The sequence below is a fragment of the Hyperolius riggenbachi genome, chromosome 10 (genome assembly GCF_040937935.1).
Source record: "Hyperolius riggenbachi isolate aHypRig1 chromosome 10, aHypRig1.pri, whole genome shotgun sequence".
NCBI lineage: Eukaryota > Metazoa > Chordata > Amphibia > Anura > Hyperoliidae > Hyperolius > Hyperolius riggenbachi.
In genome coordinates, this window is record NC_090655.1 from 149,722,647 (window position 1) to 149,745,532 (window position 22,886).

At 44.0% G+C, this 22,886-nt stretch overlaps 3 protein-coding genes across 4 annotated transcripts in view; 1 reads left to right on the plus strand and 2 right to left on the minus strand.

Moving 5' to 3' along the window:
• The window catches only part of KIAA1586 (KIAA1586 ortholog), a 36,398-nt gene extending 34,369 nt beyond the window's left edge, over nt 1-2,029 (minus strand). Inside the window, exon 1 of the mRNA XM_068258958.1 lies at nt 28-2,029. Coding sequence (XP_068115059.1) covers nt 28-2,029 — 2,002 coding nt within the window. The remainder of the gene's footprint in view (nt 1-27) is intronic.
• Nucleotides 1-22,886, minus strand: part of LOC137536528 (synaptotagmin-15-like) — a 373,040-nt gene that overhangs the window by 204,091 nt on the left and 146,063 nt on the right. The window lies entirely within an intron of this gene.
• LOC137536527 (GRIN2-like protein) overlaps nt 1-22,886 on the plus strand; it is a 310,455-nt gene that overhangs the window by 126,489 nt on the left and 161,080 nt on the right. The window lies entirely within an intron of this gene.

The window sequence follows — 22,886 nt, forward strand, 5'->3', positions numbered from 1 at the left end:
AATTCATCGTACTGAATCCCCTCTCACAATCACCGGATGTCACTGGAAGGCTGTTCACTGCTGTCATAATTGGTTTTAGATTATCAGGAACCTCTTCACCACCATTATCAATGAAGTCTCTGAAACCTTCACAAATGGATGCATAGTGGATTCGGAATCTCTTACACAATTGTTCCAGCTTTATTTCTCCTTCAGTCCAAGGGCTTTCCACATTCATTGGCCAGCGTTGGCAATTCAGTATGTCAAGTTCAGAGACCAGAGTTTCAAAATCATCGGTCTGTGATGAATTTAAAGGTCTGTTGCTTGCAGTTGAGGTATATAGTCTGGAACGTAAATTATCCACTAAAGACTGGTAAAATTGGGGGAGATTTATCTTTACTTGGCCTTTGGTGCTTTCTGTATTGATGATAACACCTTTGAAATTCCCTTTCTCTACAGATTCCAGTGCTTCTTTCAGGTGTTTGCCAGGCTTCTCTTTCAACTTTTCAATTGCACGAACTGACCTATTGATGAGCTGGTAGGCCCGTGGCAGTGTGATGTCATCACGTTGTAGGGCTTCAGATAGGATTCCCATTTCATATACAGCATCTGCAACCCCTGCAAGGTTTACCAAATATTCTGCTGATGTCAGGACCTTGTTAAGGCCACTAAATACACATTTCTGCTTACTGTTATGAGCAGAACTTGAGCTTGCTTGTATGAAATGGCTGTGTAATGCAGGATATGACTCCCAAACTGCCCGTATAGCTCTTTGGCTGGAAGCAACCCACCGAACTGTAAAAACCTTTCCAATTTTAAGAATTTGCATTTCTAATTCTTTTGCGCATTTAGAGAGCTCTGATAGGTTTTTTGGTGACTGGTGATACACACTATACAACTTCTCAAAAAAAGAGGTTACATGGTGAAGTCCAGGAATAGCATCAACTGTATCTGCAATGCACAATTCAAGCCTGTGACATAAGCAGTGCCATTTCACAATCATTGGATATTTTGCACGGAGTCGTTCTAGAACACCTGACTTTCTTCCAAGCATTACGCTTGCACCATCACTACAAACCCCAATCAGGTTTTCCTTAAGAAACTCATGATTGAACCCATGTTTACCAAGACAAGTTAGAAGAGTGGCTTCAATTGACTGGGCATCAGTTTTAGGCAAATGAAGCAAATCAAGGAAAAAAGTGACTGGCTTATTTTCATTAATAGTGGTACGAATATAAACAATTAACACTGACTGTGAAGAAACTGTAGTAGACTCATCAATAAACAATGACAGTTTTGGAGCCTGTTCAACAATTTTCTGGCATAGCCTTTTCCTCATTTCACTGGCAATGCAATCTATTATTTGCGCACCGGTATATTCGCTATGAAGAATACGTCCCACATCTGTACCATTTGCAGCTTGCAAGCTAACAAGATCACGGAAGTCTGTGTAAGGGCGATTTTTTTTTGCACAATAGTAGGCAATGCGGAACACTTTAGAGGTGGTTGCAAATTTATGCTTTTGCTGTTCTTCAATATTGGATTGCAGTATCTGCTTTTTAGATACAGCTTGAATATCTATTGCCTTTCTGTGTGATTCGGAAACCTTGTGCCTATGTATTTTCTTACGCAGTGATGTCAGCATGTCTTTTTTGTTCAATCCATGTGCAGAAATTATACCAGTGCTCCATTCTTTTGAAATAGACAGACCATTCGCAATAGACACTCCAAGGTGTTTAACCTCACGACATACAGTGCATCCCAAAAGGCCCTTTTCTACAAATAGCCAAGGGTACTTTATTTTAACCACTAGCCAGTGATTGTGGTCCCAGCATTCTGGTAGAATAATTCTCTCACTGATATCAGCAGCTGTATCTTCAGCCACATCACTGGTAATTACGTCCAAATTACTGACTGGTGTAGTTTCTGATACTGGGTCATCTTGCTGAAGCAGAGGTTCAATCTGTGATGAGCAACTTGCAGACTCAGTGTGGGATTTCTTAGAAATCTTAGAAAAAAAATCAGTAATATTTTGCTTTCGTTTGTTCATTGTTCAATTTTTAGACAATATTTGTGGAGAAATTAGGTCACTTTTTTTACAATATATCTGGAGACAGCAGGTCACTTTTTAGACAATATATCTGGAGACAGCAGGTCACTTTTTAGACAATATATCTGGAGACAGCAGGTCACTTTTTAGACAATATATCTGGTGACAACTGGTCAGTTTTTAGATAAAATTTGTGGAGAAATTAGGTCACTTTTTAGACAATATATCTGGAGACAGCAGGTCACTTTTTAGACAATATATCTGGAGACAGCAGGTCACTTTTTAGACAATATATCTGGTGACAACTGGTCAGTTTTTAGATAAAATTTGTGGAGAAATTAGGTCACTTTTTAGACAATATATCTGGAGACAGCAGGTCACTTTTTAGACAATATATCTGGAGACAGCAGGTCACTTTTTAGACAATATATCTGGTGACAGGTCACAGCAGGTGGTCACTTTTTAGACAAAAATATCTGGAGAAAGCAGGAGGTCAATAATATTATCAGGCAATATATTACACTGACACTGGTCTGACTGGTGGGTGGTAATGTAATGGTATTATATCTGGCTGGACTGGCACTGGCAGGCAGAGTTAAATTAAGTCTCCTGAGTCCTGTCTGTACTAGCAGGCCTGGCCTGCAAGAGCAAGGTGGTGCTATCTGGAGACAGCAGGTCACTTTTTAGACAATATTTGTGGAGAAATTAGGTCACTTATTTTACAATATATCTGGAGACAGCAGGTCACTTTTTAGACAATATATCTGGAGACAGCAGGTCACTTTTTAGACAATATATCTGGTGACAACTGGTCAGTGTTTAGACAATATATCTGGAGACAGCAGGTCACTTTTTAGACAATATATCTGGTGACAGGTCACAGCAGGTGGTCACTTTTTAGACAAAAGTATCTGGAGAAAGCAGGAGGTCAATAATATTATCAGGCAATATATTACACTGACACTGGTCTGACTGGTGGGTGGTAATGTAATGGTATTATATCTGGCTGGACTGGCACTGGCAGGCAGAGTTAAATTAAGTCTCCTGAGTCCTGTCTGTACTAGCAGGCCTGGCCTGCAAGAGCAAGGTGGTGCTATCTGGAGACAGCAGGTCACTTTTTAGACAATATTTGTGGAGAAATTAGGTCACTTTTTAGACAATATATCTGGAGACAGCAGGTCACTTTTTAGACAATATATCTGGTGACAACTGGTCACTTTTTAGACAATATATCTGGTGACAACTGGTCAGTTTTTAGATAAAATTTGTGGAGAAATTAGGTCACTTTTTAGACAATATATCTGGAGACAGCAGGTCACTTTTTAGACAATATATCTGGTGACAACTGGTCACTTTTTAGACAATATATCTGGTGACAACTGGTCAGTTTTTAGATAAAATTTGTGGAGAAATTAGGTCACTTTTTAGACAATATATCTGGAGACAGCAGGTCACTTTTTAGACAATATATCTGGTGACAACTGGTCACTTTTTAGACAATATATCTGGTGACAACTGGTCAGTTTTTAGATAAAATTTGTGGAGAAATTAGGTCACTTATTAGACAATATATCTGGAGACAGCAGGTCACTTTTTAGACAATATATCTGGAGACAGCAGCAGCAGGTAACTTTTTTAGACAATATATCTGGTGACAGGTCACAGGTGGTCACTTTTTAGACAAAAATATCTGGAGAAAGCAGGTAGCAGGAGGTCAATAATATTATCAGGCAAATAATTACACTGACACTGGTCTGACTGGTGGGTGGTAATGGACTGGTCTGGTATTATATCTGGCTGGACTGGCACTGGCAGGCAGAGTTAAATTAAGTCTCCTGCTGAGTCCTGTCTGTACTAGCAGGCCTGGCACACACACTGTCTCTGTGACTGACAGTGCTGCAGTCAGTCAGTCCGGTAAGAAGACTCTCTGGAGGAGTGTGGACTGGGTCACTCTCAGACTCAGAGACAGTGACTCGTCTCAGGGAGCAAATAGGGCAGGCTAGCTAGCCTAGTAGCAGGTAATGAATGAACAGATGATCACTCACAGTCGCAGTGTCGCACTAGAGCTCAGGAGCAGCAGACTGTCTCTCTCTGTCTGTCTGCTCTCTCTGCCTGTGTGGCTAAAATGGCGCTGGGGGCTGCTGGGCTGGGCTGGGCTTAGCCTGGCTGGGCTGGGCTGGGCCTGGGAGGTAAGACGTCACGCCGCATTACGCGAGCGGCCGTCATTACGCTGCGGCTCCAGCTCCACCCACTAGAGGAGGGGAGAAGCCGGGAAAGAAATGCCCGGCGCGCCGAGCGGTCATGTGACTAAGCTGTCACATGACCGCAGCTCAGCTGCCACTCCGGCTCCGCCCACTAGAGGAGGGGAGAAGCCGGGAGAGAAGTGCCCAGCGCGCCGAGCGGTCACATGACCGCTGCGGCTGTTCTGCATAGTGTAGCCCAACTGCCAGCGCCGCCAACCAGGAAATGGGGACAGGGTGGACGGCGTTCACGTTGAAGAAAAGGTTTGTGAACGTCGTCCACCCGCGTTCACGCCCCACTCGACCACTGGGCTTAGGCTACAAAAGGATTTCCAAAGCCTTGAACATCCCGCAGAGCACTGTTCAGACGATTCAGAAATGGAAGGAGTATGGCACAACTGTAAACCTACCAAGACAAGGCCGTCCACCTAAACTCACAGGCCAAACAAGGACAGCGCTGATCAGAAATGAAGTCGAGAGGCCCATGGTGACTCTTTATACAATTTACAATTTTATACAATTTATTTGTAAAAAATTTTTGGAATCATGTACGATTTTCATTCCACTTCTCACGTGTACACCACTTTGTATTGGTCTTTCACGTGGAATTTCTAATAAAATTGATTCATGTTTGTGGCAGTAATGTGACAAAATGTGGAAAACTTCAAGGGGGCCGAATACTTTTGCAAGCCACTATATATATATATATATATATATATATATATATATATATATATATATATATATGTACATATATATACATATACATACATAAACAGACACACACACGGTTATATACATCACTGGCTGACAGACATACCAGTATGTACTGTTGAATTACATATTCAAATCACAAATAAAAGTATCTTAACCACTTTTGGATGTTGCTAATTGAAATCTACACTCTGTTTGGAAACATGTTATCCCTGCCAGGGCATAGATTTCAATTACCTCGCTACACATCTACACCACTACCGCTGATCTCACCGCGTACCCGCCGCTGCAGCCCACTCGCCCTGCTGACGGTATGACAGCAAAGCCCCGTGAGCCATTCAGGAGCTGATTTCATTGGCTTCTGATCCTGTGATCACTCTGAGTCAATTTGATTGGCTCACAGTGATCACAAGGTCAGGAGCCAGTGAAATTTGTGCCTAACCAGCTGACGGAGCTCTGCTGTCACAGTTACAGCAGAGTGAGTGAGTTTCAGCAATGGGAGAGCGAGGCGATCGGCGGTAGAGGCAGGTCCATGCGGAATGACGTCATTGAGCATGTTTTAGGACCAAAATCTCTCTGGTCCTTAAGAGGTCAGAGTCTGCTGGTCTGGAAGCGGATGAAATAAGAGCCATACACACTAAAAATCTGATAACAACTTTGGTATGATCACAACTTTCGCTACTTTGTAAGCCTGCATTGCACCGTGATAATGGGTACTACGGGTAGCAGAAAAGTGTTTAGCATAGCCTAAACAAGATGCTGGCAGCCATCCATCTGAACAGACGCTAACTATTTGAATGCTGCTCTGCTGCCAATTGTTTTCTTCAGATTAGGTTTCAATTAATGTTTTAGTGCAGAGAAGAGATGCTGCGAAATAGGAAAAAGGGCACAGGAGCTTTAGCAGAAAAAAAGGGCCATAGAAGCTCATTAAAAAGCCATTATTAGTGGCAAAGTAGGGAAATTTGGGCGAAGGGAGCCACCGCGACTTGCGGCAATAAAGTGAAGTTTGGGCAGCTGGAGGCGGCATTACAAAGTGGGCACTGACCTCATTTATCGAGAGCCCCCCCTGCACCCAACTTTATTCTCATTGCTGCAAATTGCAGCTCTGCAAGGGGGAGGGGGGGGGGGGTTAGTTTTAGCCACCACCAAGGGGGTTAGGCAACAGCTGGCAGCCATCCATCTGAACAGACCCTAAGGTCAAGGGTATGGCATAGGCAGAGGGACAGTTGTGTTAGACACTGATAGAGGTAGGGTTATGTGTGAGAGTAGGGTTAGGCTTAGTTATAGTAAAATATCAGTGAAGAATTGGAATTCAGTGGTACAATATCACTAACTTTAATGATATTATACTAACAGCAATCCCCTGTGCCCTTTTTTCTGGGCACCTTTTTTTCATATACGCAAGATGCTGAGTATTATATAACTTTAAAAACAACTATAGATTAGTACATGGATGAGTCCACACTGTATATGCTTTCCAATTTGCTCCGCCAATTTGCTTATCAGGATTTAAACTATGAGTTTCATTATGATTCCTCATACATCATGCAAATTATTCTTTTTATAGAGCACTTCTTCCTCTTTTTATTTCGTTTGTAGGTGTGCTGCAGAAGGTGACTATTCTGTAGTTATACGGCAGCCTGGCAGGCAATGATTGAGTTAAGTGTATTGATGAGAGCGTGCACACCCATTTACTTCCATACTACTCTACTCATTTCATGGGATCTAATGTTCCTATTAACTGCTGGTGGCATTTCTTAAGAAAGAACAGGCAATAAAATAAATGATAATAAATAATTTATGTGTAAGCCATTACTACTAGAAACTGTGGAAAACAACGAGATCTGCTTTTGTAGGTTCCTGCTGGCAAATTAACAAGAAATGTATTTTCTTTGGAAATGAATCTAAAGTAAATGGAAAATGAGCCAATGTTGTAATCAGATGTCTATCAAAGGAAGCAGACTGTCTGCAGAACTGACAATAGCTCGGTGCCAAATGCAGTTTCTGACTGGCATCACCGGCTCCACCATCGCACCATTCTATTAAGTACACCTGAAGTGAGAGGGATATGGTGGCTTAATTCCTTTTAAACAATACCAGTTGCCTGGCAGTCCTGCTAATCTCTTAGGCTGCAATTTTATCGGGATCACACAACTGAAACACACACGTAGCTAATCCAGTCAGAAACATCTGCTCTGCTTGTTTGTTCATGGTCTATGCCACATGTGTCGAACTCCAGGCCTGGAAGGCCAGATCTATGCCAGTGTTTAGGATGGACTGAGAAAGAAAGGAATGTGCTCTACCTGATGGACCACACCTTTCCTGATTCAGACCCATCAATTCATTTGAGCTGTATCAAAATTGTGTGAGGGACCCTGCTTGATCTGTTAGAACTAAGAGAGGAAAATCCCAACGATGATAGTGTGGAGATAGATATGAATTTCCTCGAAGAGCCAGTCAGGGAATCTGGGCTCAAACCAAGATCTATTTTCTATCCAACCCAGTCCAAGGGGCAATTTATCAATAGTTACTACCACATTGTAATGGATGAATACAATAGAATATGCAGGTCTAAAAATGATAAGAATCAATTCAGTAATTTAACCAGAGACGAACAAACAGCTCTAGAAGGCCTCAAAAAGTACAAAGAAATTGTCATCCGTCAGGCCGATAAAGGAGGTAGCATTGTTATACAGGACTTTGCAAAATACCGGGAGGAGGGTAATAGACTGTTGGGGGATAAGAACACCTATCTAAGACTATTTTCTGACCCAACTCAAGGGTTTATTAAGGAACTTCGTGTCATTCTTGACAAAGGATTCAGCCTAGTAATCACAACAGAGGAAGAACATAGATTTCTAATGCCTTCAAATCCACTAGTACCCTATTTCTATCACATCCCCAAAATCCATAAAAATGAAACTTCACCACCAGGGCGGCGATCGTGGCTGGGATGGAGGGTATCTTATCCCCAGTATCAGATTATATTGATCATTTTCTGCAGCCGATCGTCCAGCACACAGAAGAGACTCGATGCATGTGTTGGAAATTTTGGAAACATATCAGTGGGAAAATAGTTATTCGTGGGCATCCTTGGATGTATGTTCATTATACACCTGCATCCCACATGACAAAGGAATAGAGGCAGTCGGTTACTTCTTGATGAAGGACGATGCCTTTAATCCACAACAAGCCAAATTCATTCTGGACCTACTCGAATTTGCTTTAAAACACAATTATTTTACCCATATGAATCAGTTCTTTCTACAGACCTGTGGGACATCGATGGGGGCAGGATTTGCCCCCAGCTTTGCCAACATATACATGGCCTACTGGGAAAATCGATATATTTGGTCTAACCATAAGTTTAGAAATAATTTAATCCTGTATACCCATTACATTGATGATATTTTAATAATTTGGGATGGTGCAAGGGTTGAGTTTGATGAGTTTGTGAATTATTGTAATACAAATCCCACCGGCCTTGAGTTTACGTCAGTTTTTGACAGAGAAAAACTAGTGTTTTTAGATCTTGAGCTATTTATCGATGATCAACTTCATATTTGTACACAAACACACTTCAAACCAACAGCTGGAAATTCATATTTACATGCTGCCAGCTGTCATCACCCCAAATGGGTGGCGAAAATTCCACGTAGCCAATTTTGTCGCCTTAGGAGGAACTGTACCAAGGATCATGATTACAACAGACAAGCAGCACAGCTGGCAGAGAAATTCATAGAAAAATGATATCCAGAGGCCCAGATAAGTGCAGCAATTAAAGAATTTAGAAGTGATGAGAGAACGACCCAATCAAAGGATCCCATAGAAAAAGTCCCAATACCAACCTTCATCACAGGCTATACAGAGAGTTCACGACGTATTCAGAGCATAATTAAAAAGAACTGGCCGATCATCTTGCAGGACCCTCTACTCAGACCCTCTATGCCAGAAGCACCCAAAGTAATATTTAAGAAAGCACGGTCTCTCAAAAATCAGATCGCACCGAGCAACAAGAAGCAGGAACTCCCACAAACATGGTTGAGATCCGTAATTGTGGGAAATTTTAGGTGCGGCCATTCCCGCTGTGGTTGTTGTTCCTTTATACTGCATGGTGCAAAACAATTCGAGCACCTCGATGGGGGATTTGTACCACTCAAACACTTCATTAACTGTGCCACTGAGTTTGTTATATACGTATTAACCTGTCCCTGCAAAAAATTATACGTAGGAAGAACAACCAGGCCTCTTAGGAAAAGATTGGGGGAGCATAAATGCAACATACTTGCAAAATCTGAGAAACACAGTATACCTAGGCACTTCACTAAATATCACGGATCAGATCCCAACGGCCTTAAGATCTTAGGCCTGGAGAGTATTCCATCCACTCTACATAGAGGTCTACGGTTTAAGAAACTCTGTGAACAAGAAACTTTCTGGATCTTCAAACTCAACACTCTGGCACCCAAAGGACTTAATGAAGACCTCGAAGTACGGAGTTTCCTTCAATGAACACCTGGAATTGAAGAAACTAATGGCATAGCTTCCCTTTGACCAGCCCCTTTTTTCCCTCCCCCCCCCCTATTTTCCCCCTCCCCCCCTCTCCCAACGCCTTTCTCCTCCCCTCCTCCCCTCCCCCATCCCCCCTCCCTTCTACCCATTTCCCTAGTCCCAACCCCCCCCCTTTTTCCCTTCCCCTTCTTCCACCACTACCCCCCTTTATTCCCCCCCCCCCCCAATGGGCATTGCATATGTATATATGGACATCTGTAATCTGGGTAGCTTTCTTTCCCCTCCTGTGACCGCAATAAAATCTAGTCAAGGTGGCCACTAGGCAGCACTAACATTTCGGTACTGGACAACCAGCCCTTCCTGGATGATCTGGCATCCATTGATGATAGTTTTGTCGCATCCAGCTAATATGCGACCGAAAGGTCGCATTCTAATAGCCCTCGTGGTAATTACGGTTCCAATAGAACCCTTTGGTCTATTATAGGTGACCAGTTTGAAAATCCTCAGTCCCACCAGGCCAGACAGTTGCCCCCCCCCCCCCTTTTTAATATGACCATGACTGGGTCATATCTGACATAGTTATGGCCACACACAGTTGCCTATCCTGCTGGGACCCTGTTTCTATATAGCACCATTGAAGTACACCATCGTCACATACATGACAGAATCTGGCTGTCTGTACGTCCGATTCCTCAGGCTAATCGCAATAGATAGCCCCGTTAGGCAGAGAAAGCCCACAAGAAGCCATGGGCAAACACTTGTATGTTCTCTTATTCAAAAATTTTATTTTTATTTTATTTACATTTATTGGGAGCCTGGGGACATAACAGCACCACCTATTAGAGTATATTCTGTACCGAGGATATCGAGCTGCACCCCTATTGTATTCCCCTGTATGAGCGGAATTGCTTCGGTAATCCTAGGGGAACAGCTCCTAATGACGGGGGAAAGTCTGATTTTTATTGATTTTGATTTTTATTCATTTCTTAGGACAGCTGAGACAACGACCATGTCTCAGCATAATTGTTTTAACAATTTTTATCTCTTTTTTATATATTTGCCCTAAGTTTTTCAAATTTTCTAAATAAAGTTTTAAGTACCTGTTATGACAGCCAATAGGAGGCTGCCAAGTCTTCACCACATACACGCGTGGTTTTTAAACTACACTTCATGCACACTCTGAAATAGCCAATAGGAGGCTCTCTTGCCGCTACCACCCACATACGTGGGTATAAAACATTACCGTCCTTGCCGCTGACGTCACCTGATGAAGGCGTGGTCTACACCGAAACGTTGTGACGTCAGACGGCATCCCCGCGTCCTGGCTCCGCCCACCGCCTCCGACTCCCACGCTGTTTCCAACGCACCCCGCCGCTCTGGCCAAGCACAGGACACAGGAGAGGATAGACAGCAGGCCTAACAGGCACATTGATTTTCTATACACTGTAAGTGTAACTTGTATCAGCGTGACTGATTGAAGTATAAAAACGTTATTGCACCAGCGGTGCGCTCTCGTTCCCTCTTTGTCCACCTGGCTACTGCTGTGGGCAGAGGAGCAGGAGCTGCTCAAGGTAAGAGGCAGAGTGGAGGTTGGCTGTGATTGTGAAGGTGCAAGGGAGAAAACGGCTGAAGAAGATGATGCACCTGGAGGGGGGAGAGGAGAAGGAGGGTGGCTTTGCTTTTGTGTGCTGCTCTTACTCAGGCGGTCTTCCTATTGCAGTTTGTGCCTTTTCAGCATGTGCCTTCGTAAGACAGTTGTCCCTACGTGGGTGTTGGCCTTTCCATGGCTCAATTTTTGGTGGCAGAGAGAACAGATAGCATTGCTCTGATCTGAGGCAGACACACTAAAAAAATGTCCACACCGCTGAGCCACCCTGGGGTGTGGGCACTATGGTGGTGTCAGCAGCTGACATTAAAGGGCATGTTGGCTGGCTGTCCATAGGTGGCGATACATGGCACCGGACACTGCCACCAGCTGTTTCTGACGACGAGCTCCCCCTGGTTTTTTCAGCAACTCGTCTCCTCCTACTCCTCTCTGACTCCCCCTCTGAACTGTCCTCCTGTTCATCTCCTCTATTGGGAACCCACGTGGCATCCGTATCATCATAATCATCATAATCCTCCTCCCCAGCTTCGCTTGTATCAAACACCTCCAAAACTGCACCAACAGCAGGTACTTCATCATCATCCTCCTCACACGTTACGTTCATAGTGTCGCCTAACTCGGACATATGAGGTGGTGTAACTTGCTTAGCGCCTTCATCTGGTTGTAACAATAATGGCTGTGAATCAGTGATTTCCCCACCAAATAACTCCTGCAAAGTGTCAAATGTAGCGGATGTGGTATTTGTAGTAGCGCTGGTGGCTGCGGAAGATGTGGTGTTGTGTTAATAGTCAACCACGGCCTGAGAATCTTGGGAGTTGATGGGACGTGCCTTCTTCTGAGCACTGTACTTTGGGCCAGGGCCACACGAAATCACGTCAGCACGACCTTGAACAGACATGCCGGGTGGCCTGCCCCTGGGTCTGCCTCTGCCTGTTGTTTTGTCCATATCGGGGGGGATGAAGTGAAAGGTATGTACTGACTTAACTAATACAATGTGCAGTCACACAGGTGCAGTGAAAGATATGCAGTGACTGGTATTACAATACAATGTGCAGCTGTCACACAGGTGCAGTTAACAGGTATGCACGGACTGGTATACTAAACAGCGTGTGGTCACACAGGTGCAGTGAACAGGTATGCAGGGATTGGTATTACAAATGTGTAGCTGTCACACACAGGTACCGTGAACAGGTGCAGTGACTGGTGGTTAGAGATAGCCCGAACTGTTCGCCGGTGAACGGTTCCCGGCGAATTTCGGTGGTACACGTTCGCGGACGAATGCAAACTTTTCCGGAAGTTCGGTTAGCCCTCATAGTGCATCATTAGGGTCAACTTTCACCCTCTACATCACAGTCAGCAGGCACATTGTAGCCAATCAGGCTACACTCCCTCCTGGAGCCCCCCCTCCCCCTTATAAAAGGCAGGCAGCGTCAAGCATTGGACTCACTCGTGTGCCTGCAGTAATAAGAGAAGGGAGAGCTGCTGCTGCAGAGAGAGCTATAGGGAAAGCTTAGTTAGGCTCTTGTAGGCTTGTTAGCTTGCTCCTTGCTGATTCTTATTGCTAAAAAAGCACCCCTCAACAGCTCTTTTGAGAGCTAATCTTGTTCTTGTGATCTATTTTTTTTTTATGTGTGTGTCCCACAGACACTTGTGTTGCATAGGCAACCTTGGTAATTCCTACTGTGCCACTGCCAGGCCCAGCACATTCAGTGACTACCTGTGTGTGTGACAGGTGCACATTGTAATACTCATCACTGCATATACCTACCTGTTGTTCACTTCAGTGCACCCACCCACCAACGTGAGTGCACGCAGTGTCGCTGTGCCTGTCCGGTACCTGTCTATGTGTGACAGGAGCACAATATAATACCCATCACTGCATATACCTACCTGTTGTTCACAGTGCACCCACCTACCTACATGAGAACACGCAGTGTCACTGTGCCTGTCGGGTACCTGTCTGTGTGTGAAAGGTACACATTGTAATACCCATCACTGCATATACCTACCTGTTGTGTTCAGTGCACCCACCTACCTACCTGAGTGCACACAGTGTGATATACCACAGAGTGTGATATACCACACACGTGCATACCTGTTAACTGCACCTGTGTGACTGCACATTGTATTAATCAAGTCAGTGCATACCTTTCACTTCATCCCCCCAATATAGACAAAACAAAAAGCAGAGGCAGGCCACCTGGAAGGTCTGTTCGAGGTCGCGCTGTCGTGATTTCGTGCGGCCCTCGACCAAAGTACAGTGTTCAGAAGAAGGCACGTGCCATCAACCCCCAATATTGTCAGGACGTAGTTGACTATTGAACGCAGAACACCTCATCTTTCTCAGTTTCCGCAAGGAAGCGTGACATATCTTCCTCCTCCTGCTCTGATTCTGGCACCCCACTTAAAACTCGGCCGCCACCACCAAAGTGCCATCACCCCAGGGCTCAGCAGTGTTGACATTTTTTTGTGTGTCTGCCTCAGATGAGAGCAATGCCCTCTGTACTCTCTGCCACCGAAAATTGAGCGGTGGAAAGACCAAGACCCGCGTAGGGACAACTACCTTACGAAGGTACATGATTACAAAGCACAAACTGCAATGGGATGACCACCTGAGGAAAAGCAGCAAACAAAAGCAAAGCCACACACCGCAGTGGAAGATACCAGTCCGCAATTTTTTCTCAAAAAAGGCGATACCTAAACGTGATGTTGAAAGGCAAGTGGTGACATCTCTGGCACACAGCGTTGGGTCAAGGGTCCATCTGACCATGGATGCCTGGTCTGCAAAGCACGCTCAGGCCTGCCCGAAGACTAAGTCACTCCCCACACACAGCATCTCTGCCTGCACGCCGTGTGACTGCCTGCCCCAAGACTAAGTCGCTCCCCACACAGCATCTCTGCCTGCAGGCCGGTTGACTGCCTTCTCTGCCACCACTAACAGGGTCCAGGACTCCAGGTGGATTCCTGAATTGCAGCAGCGGGCGCTATAATAATTTTTCTGGTGCGTGTACATGCCTACCTAATTTTTCTGGCTGCACTGCAGCTGCAACAACAAAACAAAAGGCATGTACATCTGCACATTCCTCTTCGTGATCATTACCTTTCCGCGGTGAATGGTGTCATAGACCGTACGGGCCGATCCTTGATCGGGTCAATCGCTCAGAGTCAGAAACTCGGTCTCATTGTCGCTTTGCACATAGATGCCCATATGTGGATTCGCAATCTATGAACCGACTAGCTGAGAGGAGCGTCCTGACTCCAAAGGATTCACCACACACACACGTACAATTCAAATACTTGCCACCACATGTGAGTTAGCACATGACTGTAAATATATTAGCACACTGCGAACACTGTAAGTTAACCCTTAGCTGTATGCAGGGATCAGGGCCAGATCTGTCTATCTGTGCCCGATTCAAGCAAGTAAGTACGATTGTGTATGTTCAGGAACAGGTCATAACCGTAAAACGATTTTTAAACGTTTTAATCACAAAAATGCATTACACACATTTACATACACTAATTAATATATACACACAAAGCTTAAAATAAAAAGGGAATAATTGTGAAAAGGTTTACTTAGCCGAAATGCAGTCTGTGTGGGGATATTTTCTTCTGGGAAAAGAATTGCAAAGTCCTTGGTTTCAGAATCATAGGCCTTTAGGTATATTTTGTAATCCAAGCAGATGTTACAGTACCAAGATGGCCGCTAACCACATGGTCCTCTGGTTAGCAGCAGCAGGCTCTCGTGAAGATGAGATTTGGAGGACTGAAGTCCGCCTGCTGGCAATGTGCTTTTGATGAAGCTGGTTTGGGGGTGTGGCCACGCCTGTCCCCTCTGAATTACCCACCAATGACAGTCCACCTCCTCCTAGGAGGATTTTGAGCTTAAATGGTAAAACACTGTAACTCGTAAACCATACATGTCATATTTAGGTGGATAGCAGATTCATACTTGTCAGAAAATACCGATTAATATGACATCTTGCATGAGTGCGTTAGGCTGTCCTGTCCCTGAGAAGGGTTGTACACCAATAACCAGATGGGCTAGGGTTATGATTTTTATATCAGCACATTGTGCAGATTTTAACGAACAAGACTATATTAATTACATAGCTATGCTATACACGGTTTTCATTTAACAGACCGAAATTAAAAACCATATGCATTTAAACCTGTTCCCCAGCGGTGCCGCTTCAGCTGGACCCCCGCTGGGAAAGCTGCCTTAGCCCTTCCTGTGATGAAAGGAACTTTTGGTGCTCAATTAGCATCTGAGTGTGACCAGCCAGAGCAACCTTTGACATATTACACCCGGATTCTGGCTAGGTTTCACAACCCTTGCCTAATTAACAAGTCACTGGCCAGCAAGGAATTCTGTTTGAACAAGTTAATCAAACACACATGCCTTCACTGAAAAGAAAAAAAATGTCATTTTTCGCTGCTTTGCGGAACAATACCTAAAATCGGAGGTTCGGGCCATCTCTATTGGTGGTATATTACACTGCTTGCGCTCACAAAAGTGCACTGAACAGGTTACAGGTATGCACTGCAGTGATTGGTATTACAAATGTGCAGCTGCCTGTCACACACACACACACACAGGTACCGTGAACAGGTGAAATGACTGGTGATATTAATAATGCGTGCGCTCATGTAAGTATAGGTAGGTAGGTGCACTGATCAGTGAACAGGTGCAGTGATTGGTATTACAAATGTGCAGCTGCCTGTCACACACACACACACACGGGTACAGTGAACAGGTGAAATGACTGGTGGTTTTAACAATGCGTGCGCTCACGTAGGTATAGGTAGGTGCACTGAACAGTGAACAGGTGCAGTGATTGGGATTACAAATGTGCAGCTGCCTGTTACACACACACAAAGGTACCGTGAACAGGTGCAATGACTGGTGGTTTTAACTATGCATGTGCTCAAGTAGGTATAGGTAGGTAGGTGCACTGAATAGTAAACAGGTGCAGTGATTGGGATTACAAATCACACACAGGTAGTCACTGAATGTGCTGGGCCTGGCAGTGGCACAGTAGGAATTACCAAGGCTGTCTATGCAACACAAGTGTCTGTGGGACACACACACACACAAAAAATAGATCACAAGAACAAGATTAGCTCTGAAAAGAGCTGTTGAGGGGTGCTTTTTTAGCAATAAGAATCAGCAAGGAGCAAGCTAACAAGCCTACAAGAGCCTAATGTAATGAATAGTGGAGATGCCGCCACGCGGACAAGCGGCAGGGCGGCGGTATCCGCGTTCAAGCCGGCGGCGGTTTCCGTGCAGCAACATGTCTCTGGTTTGCCTGGTCCTTCTAGTGCACACAGATGGAGAGCTACACGCGCGCGCGCCAGGCGGCAGGACCTTTATGCCAGCAGAAGGGGAATCAGCTGATCGGCCCGATCAGCTGATCCCAGCTGGAATCCTGATTGGCTAAGTGGCTGGGGCGGCGCTGCGGAGCACTGTAAGTATATATAGAACTTGCTTGTCAGTTGCTGGTTGTCTGCCGTTGCGAATACTCATGTGTGAGCACTCAGACCTCAGTCAGATCCTACAGTGTGTTAGAACCAGTTTGAACTGGGAATTCACACTTAGCCAGATTCTGCTTTAGGAGTTTACTGTGTTATTACTGTGTTATACTTCAGACTAGTTCCCGGGTGTTGAGACCAAGGACCTCACACCTAAGTCTAGGATATTACTGTGTTATACTTCAGACTAGTTCCCGGGTGTTGAGACCAAGGACCTCACACCTAAGTCTAGGATATTACTGTGTTATACTTCAGACTAGTTCCCGGGTGTTGAGACCAAGGACCTCACACCTAAGTCTAGGATATTACTGTGTTATACTTCAGACTAGTTCCCGGGTGGCGAGACCAAGGACCTCACACCTCAGACTAGGATTGTGCTTTATTGATACTTGTTATGATCTCTAGCTTTGCTGACCTCTCTTCTGCTTTCTGATTCGGTACCTCGCCTATCTTTCTACCTGTTGCCAACCTTGCCTGTACCCTGACACTGAATCAGCCTTCTGTCTCTGTACCTTATCTGCTCGTGTGTTGCCGGCTTGTATGACCCTTCTGGCTGTCACCCGTCCTTTGGGTGAACAGTTACTCTGTCATCCTTGTGACACCAACTCTATAGGTGTCCATTAGCTTTAAGACTACCTGCTCCTCAGGTAGTCCTCCTTACAGTGCAGTCAGAAAATCCTTGGCTGCAGTACAGTCTGATTCCCAGTCCATCAGGGAATCCTTGGCTGCAGTACACTATCCACCTTCTCCTCTTAAGGAGGTTTGGATCTACACAGTCAGAGGTCACCTGCGCCTCAGGTGTCCACTGGCTGCAGCACAGTCCAATCCTTGGCTGCAGTAGTGTCTGTATCTCCCGCTCCTTGGGAGATAACCTTTCTTACTGTTGCACCAAACACTCACATTACTCAAGGTGTCTTGTGTCTAGCTATACTTGTATTATTGGTGATTCTGCAGATCACCACATAATCAGGTATACCATCTGTATTATTGGTGATACTGCAGATCACCAATAATCAGATACACTCTGTGTGCTGACACCAATCGTTACACCTAACTAAGCTTTCCCTATAGCTCTCTCTGCAGCAGCAGCAGCAGCAGCTCTCCCTTCTCTAATTACTGCAGGCACACGAGTGAGTCCAATGCCTGATGCTGCCTGCCTTTTATAAGGGGGAAGTGGGGCTCCAGGACGGAGTGTAGCCTCATTGGCTACAATGTGCCTGCTGACTGTGATGTAGAGGGTCAAAGTTGACCCTAATGATGCACTATGGGGGCGAATCGAACTTCCAGAAAAGTCTGCAGTTCTCCGCGATCGCGAACCCCGGAAGTTCGTCGGTTCCAGTTCGCGAAAAATTCAGGCCATCTCTAATGCAGAGGTGACAACAGCACCAGGGCCCCAGGACTAGAGAAGCATTAGCTCTTCATTGGTGCTGTGCTGGAAATGACCTCATCTAAATATGCTTTGAATAGTGGTAATCGTTAAAATAATCCCCTCTCCAATTTAAACCTCTCTGTCACTCAGCTTTCCTGGGCAGAGAGTTCCAAAGGAGAGGTGTTACTTATGAACATTTCTGGATGTGAGAGTGAGAGGAGACAACCAAGCTGGACGATAAGAGGGTCTCATGAAAGGGGTGAAGGTTCCGGGAGGGGTGGTATCTGGAGACTAATGAAGAAATGTATGAAGGGAATAGCTTGAGTAGAGCTTTGTAAGATAGTGTTTTTGTGATTGGCAGCCAATAAAGGGGTTGGCAAAAAGCCCTGTTGCCAATGCAGAGGGACACCTGTGCATACTCTGCAAAGGTTCTTGAAATTATCATGAACAATAATTTTGAGAAACCAGGTTTACAAGTGTACGAGCTATATATGACTGGCAAGCCATTGTATGATTGACCTATTGCCATACCTCTTAGTAGCCAAATCTCACTTTGAGTTGGACAGGTTTACAACAACTTGTAGCCTTGTAACCCCCTGTAGAGTCAGTTTCCATGCCTGCCCTAGGCTAGATATGCCCGTGCCCCGTGCCCACAGACCTATTAGTCTAAATCTCATAGACCTGAAAAGGACTTTGAAAGACTTCTTACCCATCCAGGCTCAGTGCTGTTAAAACCAGAAATTTCTATAAGGCTTATTCCAGAGTTCAACTACAGGTAACAAAACAGGAGTGTTAATAATAATATTACTACTGTAATGAAATGAAAATGCAAACTGAGATCTTGTTTAGTTATTGGATTTAGAAAACAACTGTAGGATGAGCAATAATCCAATATAACGTAACAGATGAGATTATACATGTGCAGAGTTTATCTTGTCTGCTGTGATACTTTGATTTGTGAAGTTGTGCCAGGATGCTGCAGGCACACAATAACTCAACATGGAACATACTATGGGGATTTAGGGCTCGGGATTTATTTTTAATTACAGTTGGCAACTTTTCCTGAGAAGACAAACTACTGGAAATAAATCTGTCAAAACAGGTTAGTTGTTATACCTTAATTATTTACAGTAGAGGAAAGTAGTTCAAAAAGCTCACTTTAAAGTGGAATTTAAAGCTAATAATAATATTACTCTATATATTATAAACGTTCACCACTTGCTGTGCTAAATTTCCATTAGTAGAATGCAGTAAGCCCACTATTACAATCTTCTGGTTGCAGGAAAAAAATACCCTTTCATCATATACACTCAGGGCCGGGCCGAGGCAGAGGCTGGAGAGGCTCCAGCCTCAGGGCGCAGTGTAGGAGGGGGCGCACAATTCATGTCATTCCCAATTGTGTTTGAAGCAGAAAGAAATAGGAAAAGGGGATACATAGCAGTGACTGCAAGTCAGATAACTAGAGATTAAGGTATTGGGGAGGTTGTGGGCCCTGTGGCGCCTCTTAGTGTAATAGCAATCAGTGTGTGACGGCTGGGGTGGGAGGGATGGAGGGGCGCACTTTGGTGTCTCAGCCTTGGGTGCTGGAGGACCTTGTCCCAGCTCTGTATACACTTAAAGGAAACCTGAACTGAGGAGGATATGGATTTTTCCTTTTAAAATAATACCAGTTGCCTGACTTTCCTGCTGAGCCTGTGTCTCTAATACTTTTAGCCAGAGCCCCTCAACAAGCATGCAGATCAGGTGCTCTGGCTGAAGTCAGACTGGATTAGCTGCATGCTTGTTTCAGGTGTGATTCAGCCATTACTGCAGCCAAAGAGATCAATAGGGCTGCCAAGCAACTGGTATTGTTTAAAAGAAAACATCCATAGCCCTCTTGGTTAAGGTTCCCTTTAAAGAGGAACTGTAGTGAGAATAGGGTAATGAATACAATTAATTATTTTTTTTACAATATTCATTTATAAATGTATTTATTGTTTGCCAATTGTAAGATCTTTCCTCATCCCGATTTACATTCTGACATTTATCACGGGAAGTGACATCTTCAGTCCTGGCAGGCGCAGCTCTGTGGAATGTTTGTTTATTTAGATTCTAAAGCAAGTAAAAAAAATACCTGGTCTCCCGGAATCCTCTTGGGGGGATGAATTCTGCATATCTAATCAGCCTAGGCTAAACATCACTGAGTGGGTGGGGGTTATATACCAATATACAACAATATATAGATATAATAATAGAGAAAATATTTACTGCATTCTACTATATGTCACTACAGATCTTCATGTGCCCTCCAAAATGTGTTTCAGGATTCTAATTCCCCTCTTAGGGCTCCATTTACATAGCAATACTGCATGTGGTAAATTAGAAAACAGCTGATTTTACCAAAGTAGGAGACTGCGTCATGTGAAAGTAGCTTTTACTTTTTTTTGTATTGGAAAAGCTGTAAGAAACCAAAACGGATTTTATTTCTTGTTTATACTTCCAACTAATAAAGTTATTCACAAATTGAATATGTCTGTTCAATTTTAATTGGTTGCACATACATTTACAATCTAACACACACTATACAATCTTTGGAAAAATTGATTAAAAATTTCCAACATTCTGGATTTATAAAAATCGAAGAAAATGAGAAATCCAATTCGATGAAAAAAAAAAGCTTTCGATTTTTTGGACAATCCGATCCTTTATTTTGAATTGCCATGAAATTGGATCACTTGTATCGTGTGTGGCCACCTTGAGATAGAGGTTTTTTTTTATGAAACGTATTTCACCTCCAGCCTGGAACTGTCATTAATGCTAAGTACCCATGTGAAAATTAACCAGTGATCTGTGGCGACCAACGACCAGTCCCCGATCCACCTTCACGATCGCGCCAATGATGGTGCAAAGGATTATTTAAACGACCTTCATACGATCGTGGTGAAATGTCTGTGGCTGGCAATGGAGATCTGAAAGAACGTCGTTCAATGATCCGACATGACAGTTGCGATCGCTGCATTTTGCTTAACATCGTTTAATGAATTTTTGTTAACCTATGTAACATAATATCATGAAAAACAATCGCCACACAAAAGTCGCCAGTCGTGAAAAAAATTTGCAAAAAATTATGTTGTAAGGAACTTAACCGCTTCAGCTACACGGACGTGATAGTCATGTCTGTGTGCGTTCCCCATGGCCCGCAAGTCAGGAGAGATTGGTGGAAGGGGACATGTGTCCCCTGAGCCAATCTGTGCCTGTTAAGTGAAAATGATCATAGCTAGTAAAAACAATCATGACACAAGACTCTCCCCTACTGCAGCAGTAATTGGTCAAAGGGATCTTGTAATTCCTTGACCCCTGTGGCTGCAGTGATTGGCCCAAGGAGTCATGTGACCCATTGGCCAATCAGTGTCCTCAGTGTTCCTAAATGATCACTGTTATATAGTGATCATTGATTAAAAAAAAAAAAAAAAAAGTAAAATTGCTAAAAGTGCTCAATTTCAATTAATAGATCAAGTCACCGACAATGAGGGCAGATACGTGTTCCTTCACTGCTTGCTGTACAATGTCCCTACCCTACGTATTGCCATCTACATACCTCCTCCATTTTATTTTGCTGTAGTGAAACTTGCACTAAATTTTATTGCTCTTCATCCACAGGTACCCTCGATCTGGCTCGGGGATTTTAACTATGTCTTATACCCTAGCACTGATAAAATCCCCCAGCCGGATACTCCAACTTCTAATGTTCCCAGAGTCACTAAATTGCTAACTCTTATTACGGAGGTATCCTTATATGACACTTGATCTGTAAAATCCCCTGACACTCCGGCATTCTCATGTTACTCTGCATCGCACAAATCTCACTCTCGTCTGGATTATATCCTAGTATCATCATCTCTACTTGCTAATATACGCAAGGTTTCCTCCCCTCCCTCATGTCAGATCATTCCCCATACCTTATCCATCTAAATTGGTCCTTTCCTCCTAAGATACCTTTCTGGAGATTGCATCCCTTTTGGCTAACCAAAATAAGTGAGGCAAAATCAATTGAAGAAGCTCTATCTCGCTTCTTCGACATACAAGGTTAATCCGCATCAGTTACATCAATATGGGAGGTTTTCAAACAATTTACTAGACAGCACTTCTCCTCTGAAATAAAAAGCATCAAGATTAGTTCTGCTATGATTGAACGCGCTGCTCTCCTAGAGCTACAACAATCCCTATCCGACTTTGCAACCAATCCTACCCCTTCCTATAATGACTCCTACAAGTCTAAACTTGCTGCTTATGAACAGCTCCTTCTAGTTAAGGCAAAGCGGAAAATCCTATTTTCCAAACAAAGAATCTATGAGATGGGTGAGCAATGCGGCGCACTCCTAGCCAAATTATCTGGAGAACTGACCGCCCCACAGGTTATCCTTAAAATAGAAGGCGCAGACGGCTCTGTCCTTTCTTCCCCCCATGATATACTGCAATGCTTTGCCCTTTACTATAAATCCCTATATACAAAGTCCTCCTCTGCCTCCGTATTTGAAATAAATACATATTTAGAGGCCATCCCCCTTCCCTCTCTAGACGATTCTAATAAGCTGCTACTAGATGCCCCACTTACAACTCAAGAGATCGAGGATGCTATCTCTTCTCTTCCTGTTTCCAAATCTCCAGGCACTGATGGCCTGCCAGGCGAATTCTTTAAGCAATACAGATCCCTACTAGCACCTAAGCTTTTAGCACTATATAACCATGCCCTAGAATCGGGGTCTCTCCCCCTCTCTATGAGAGAAGCCTTAATAACTTTAATTTTGAAACCAGGCAAAAACCCCCTCCAATGTGATGCATATCGTCCAATCTCCCTAATTCAGACCGATACTAAGATTCTTGCCAAGCTACTTTCAATAC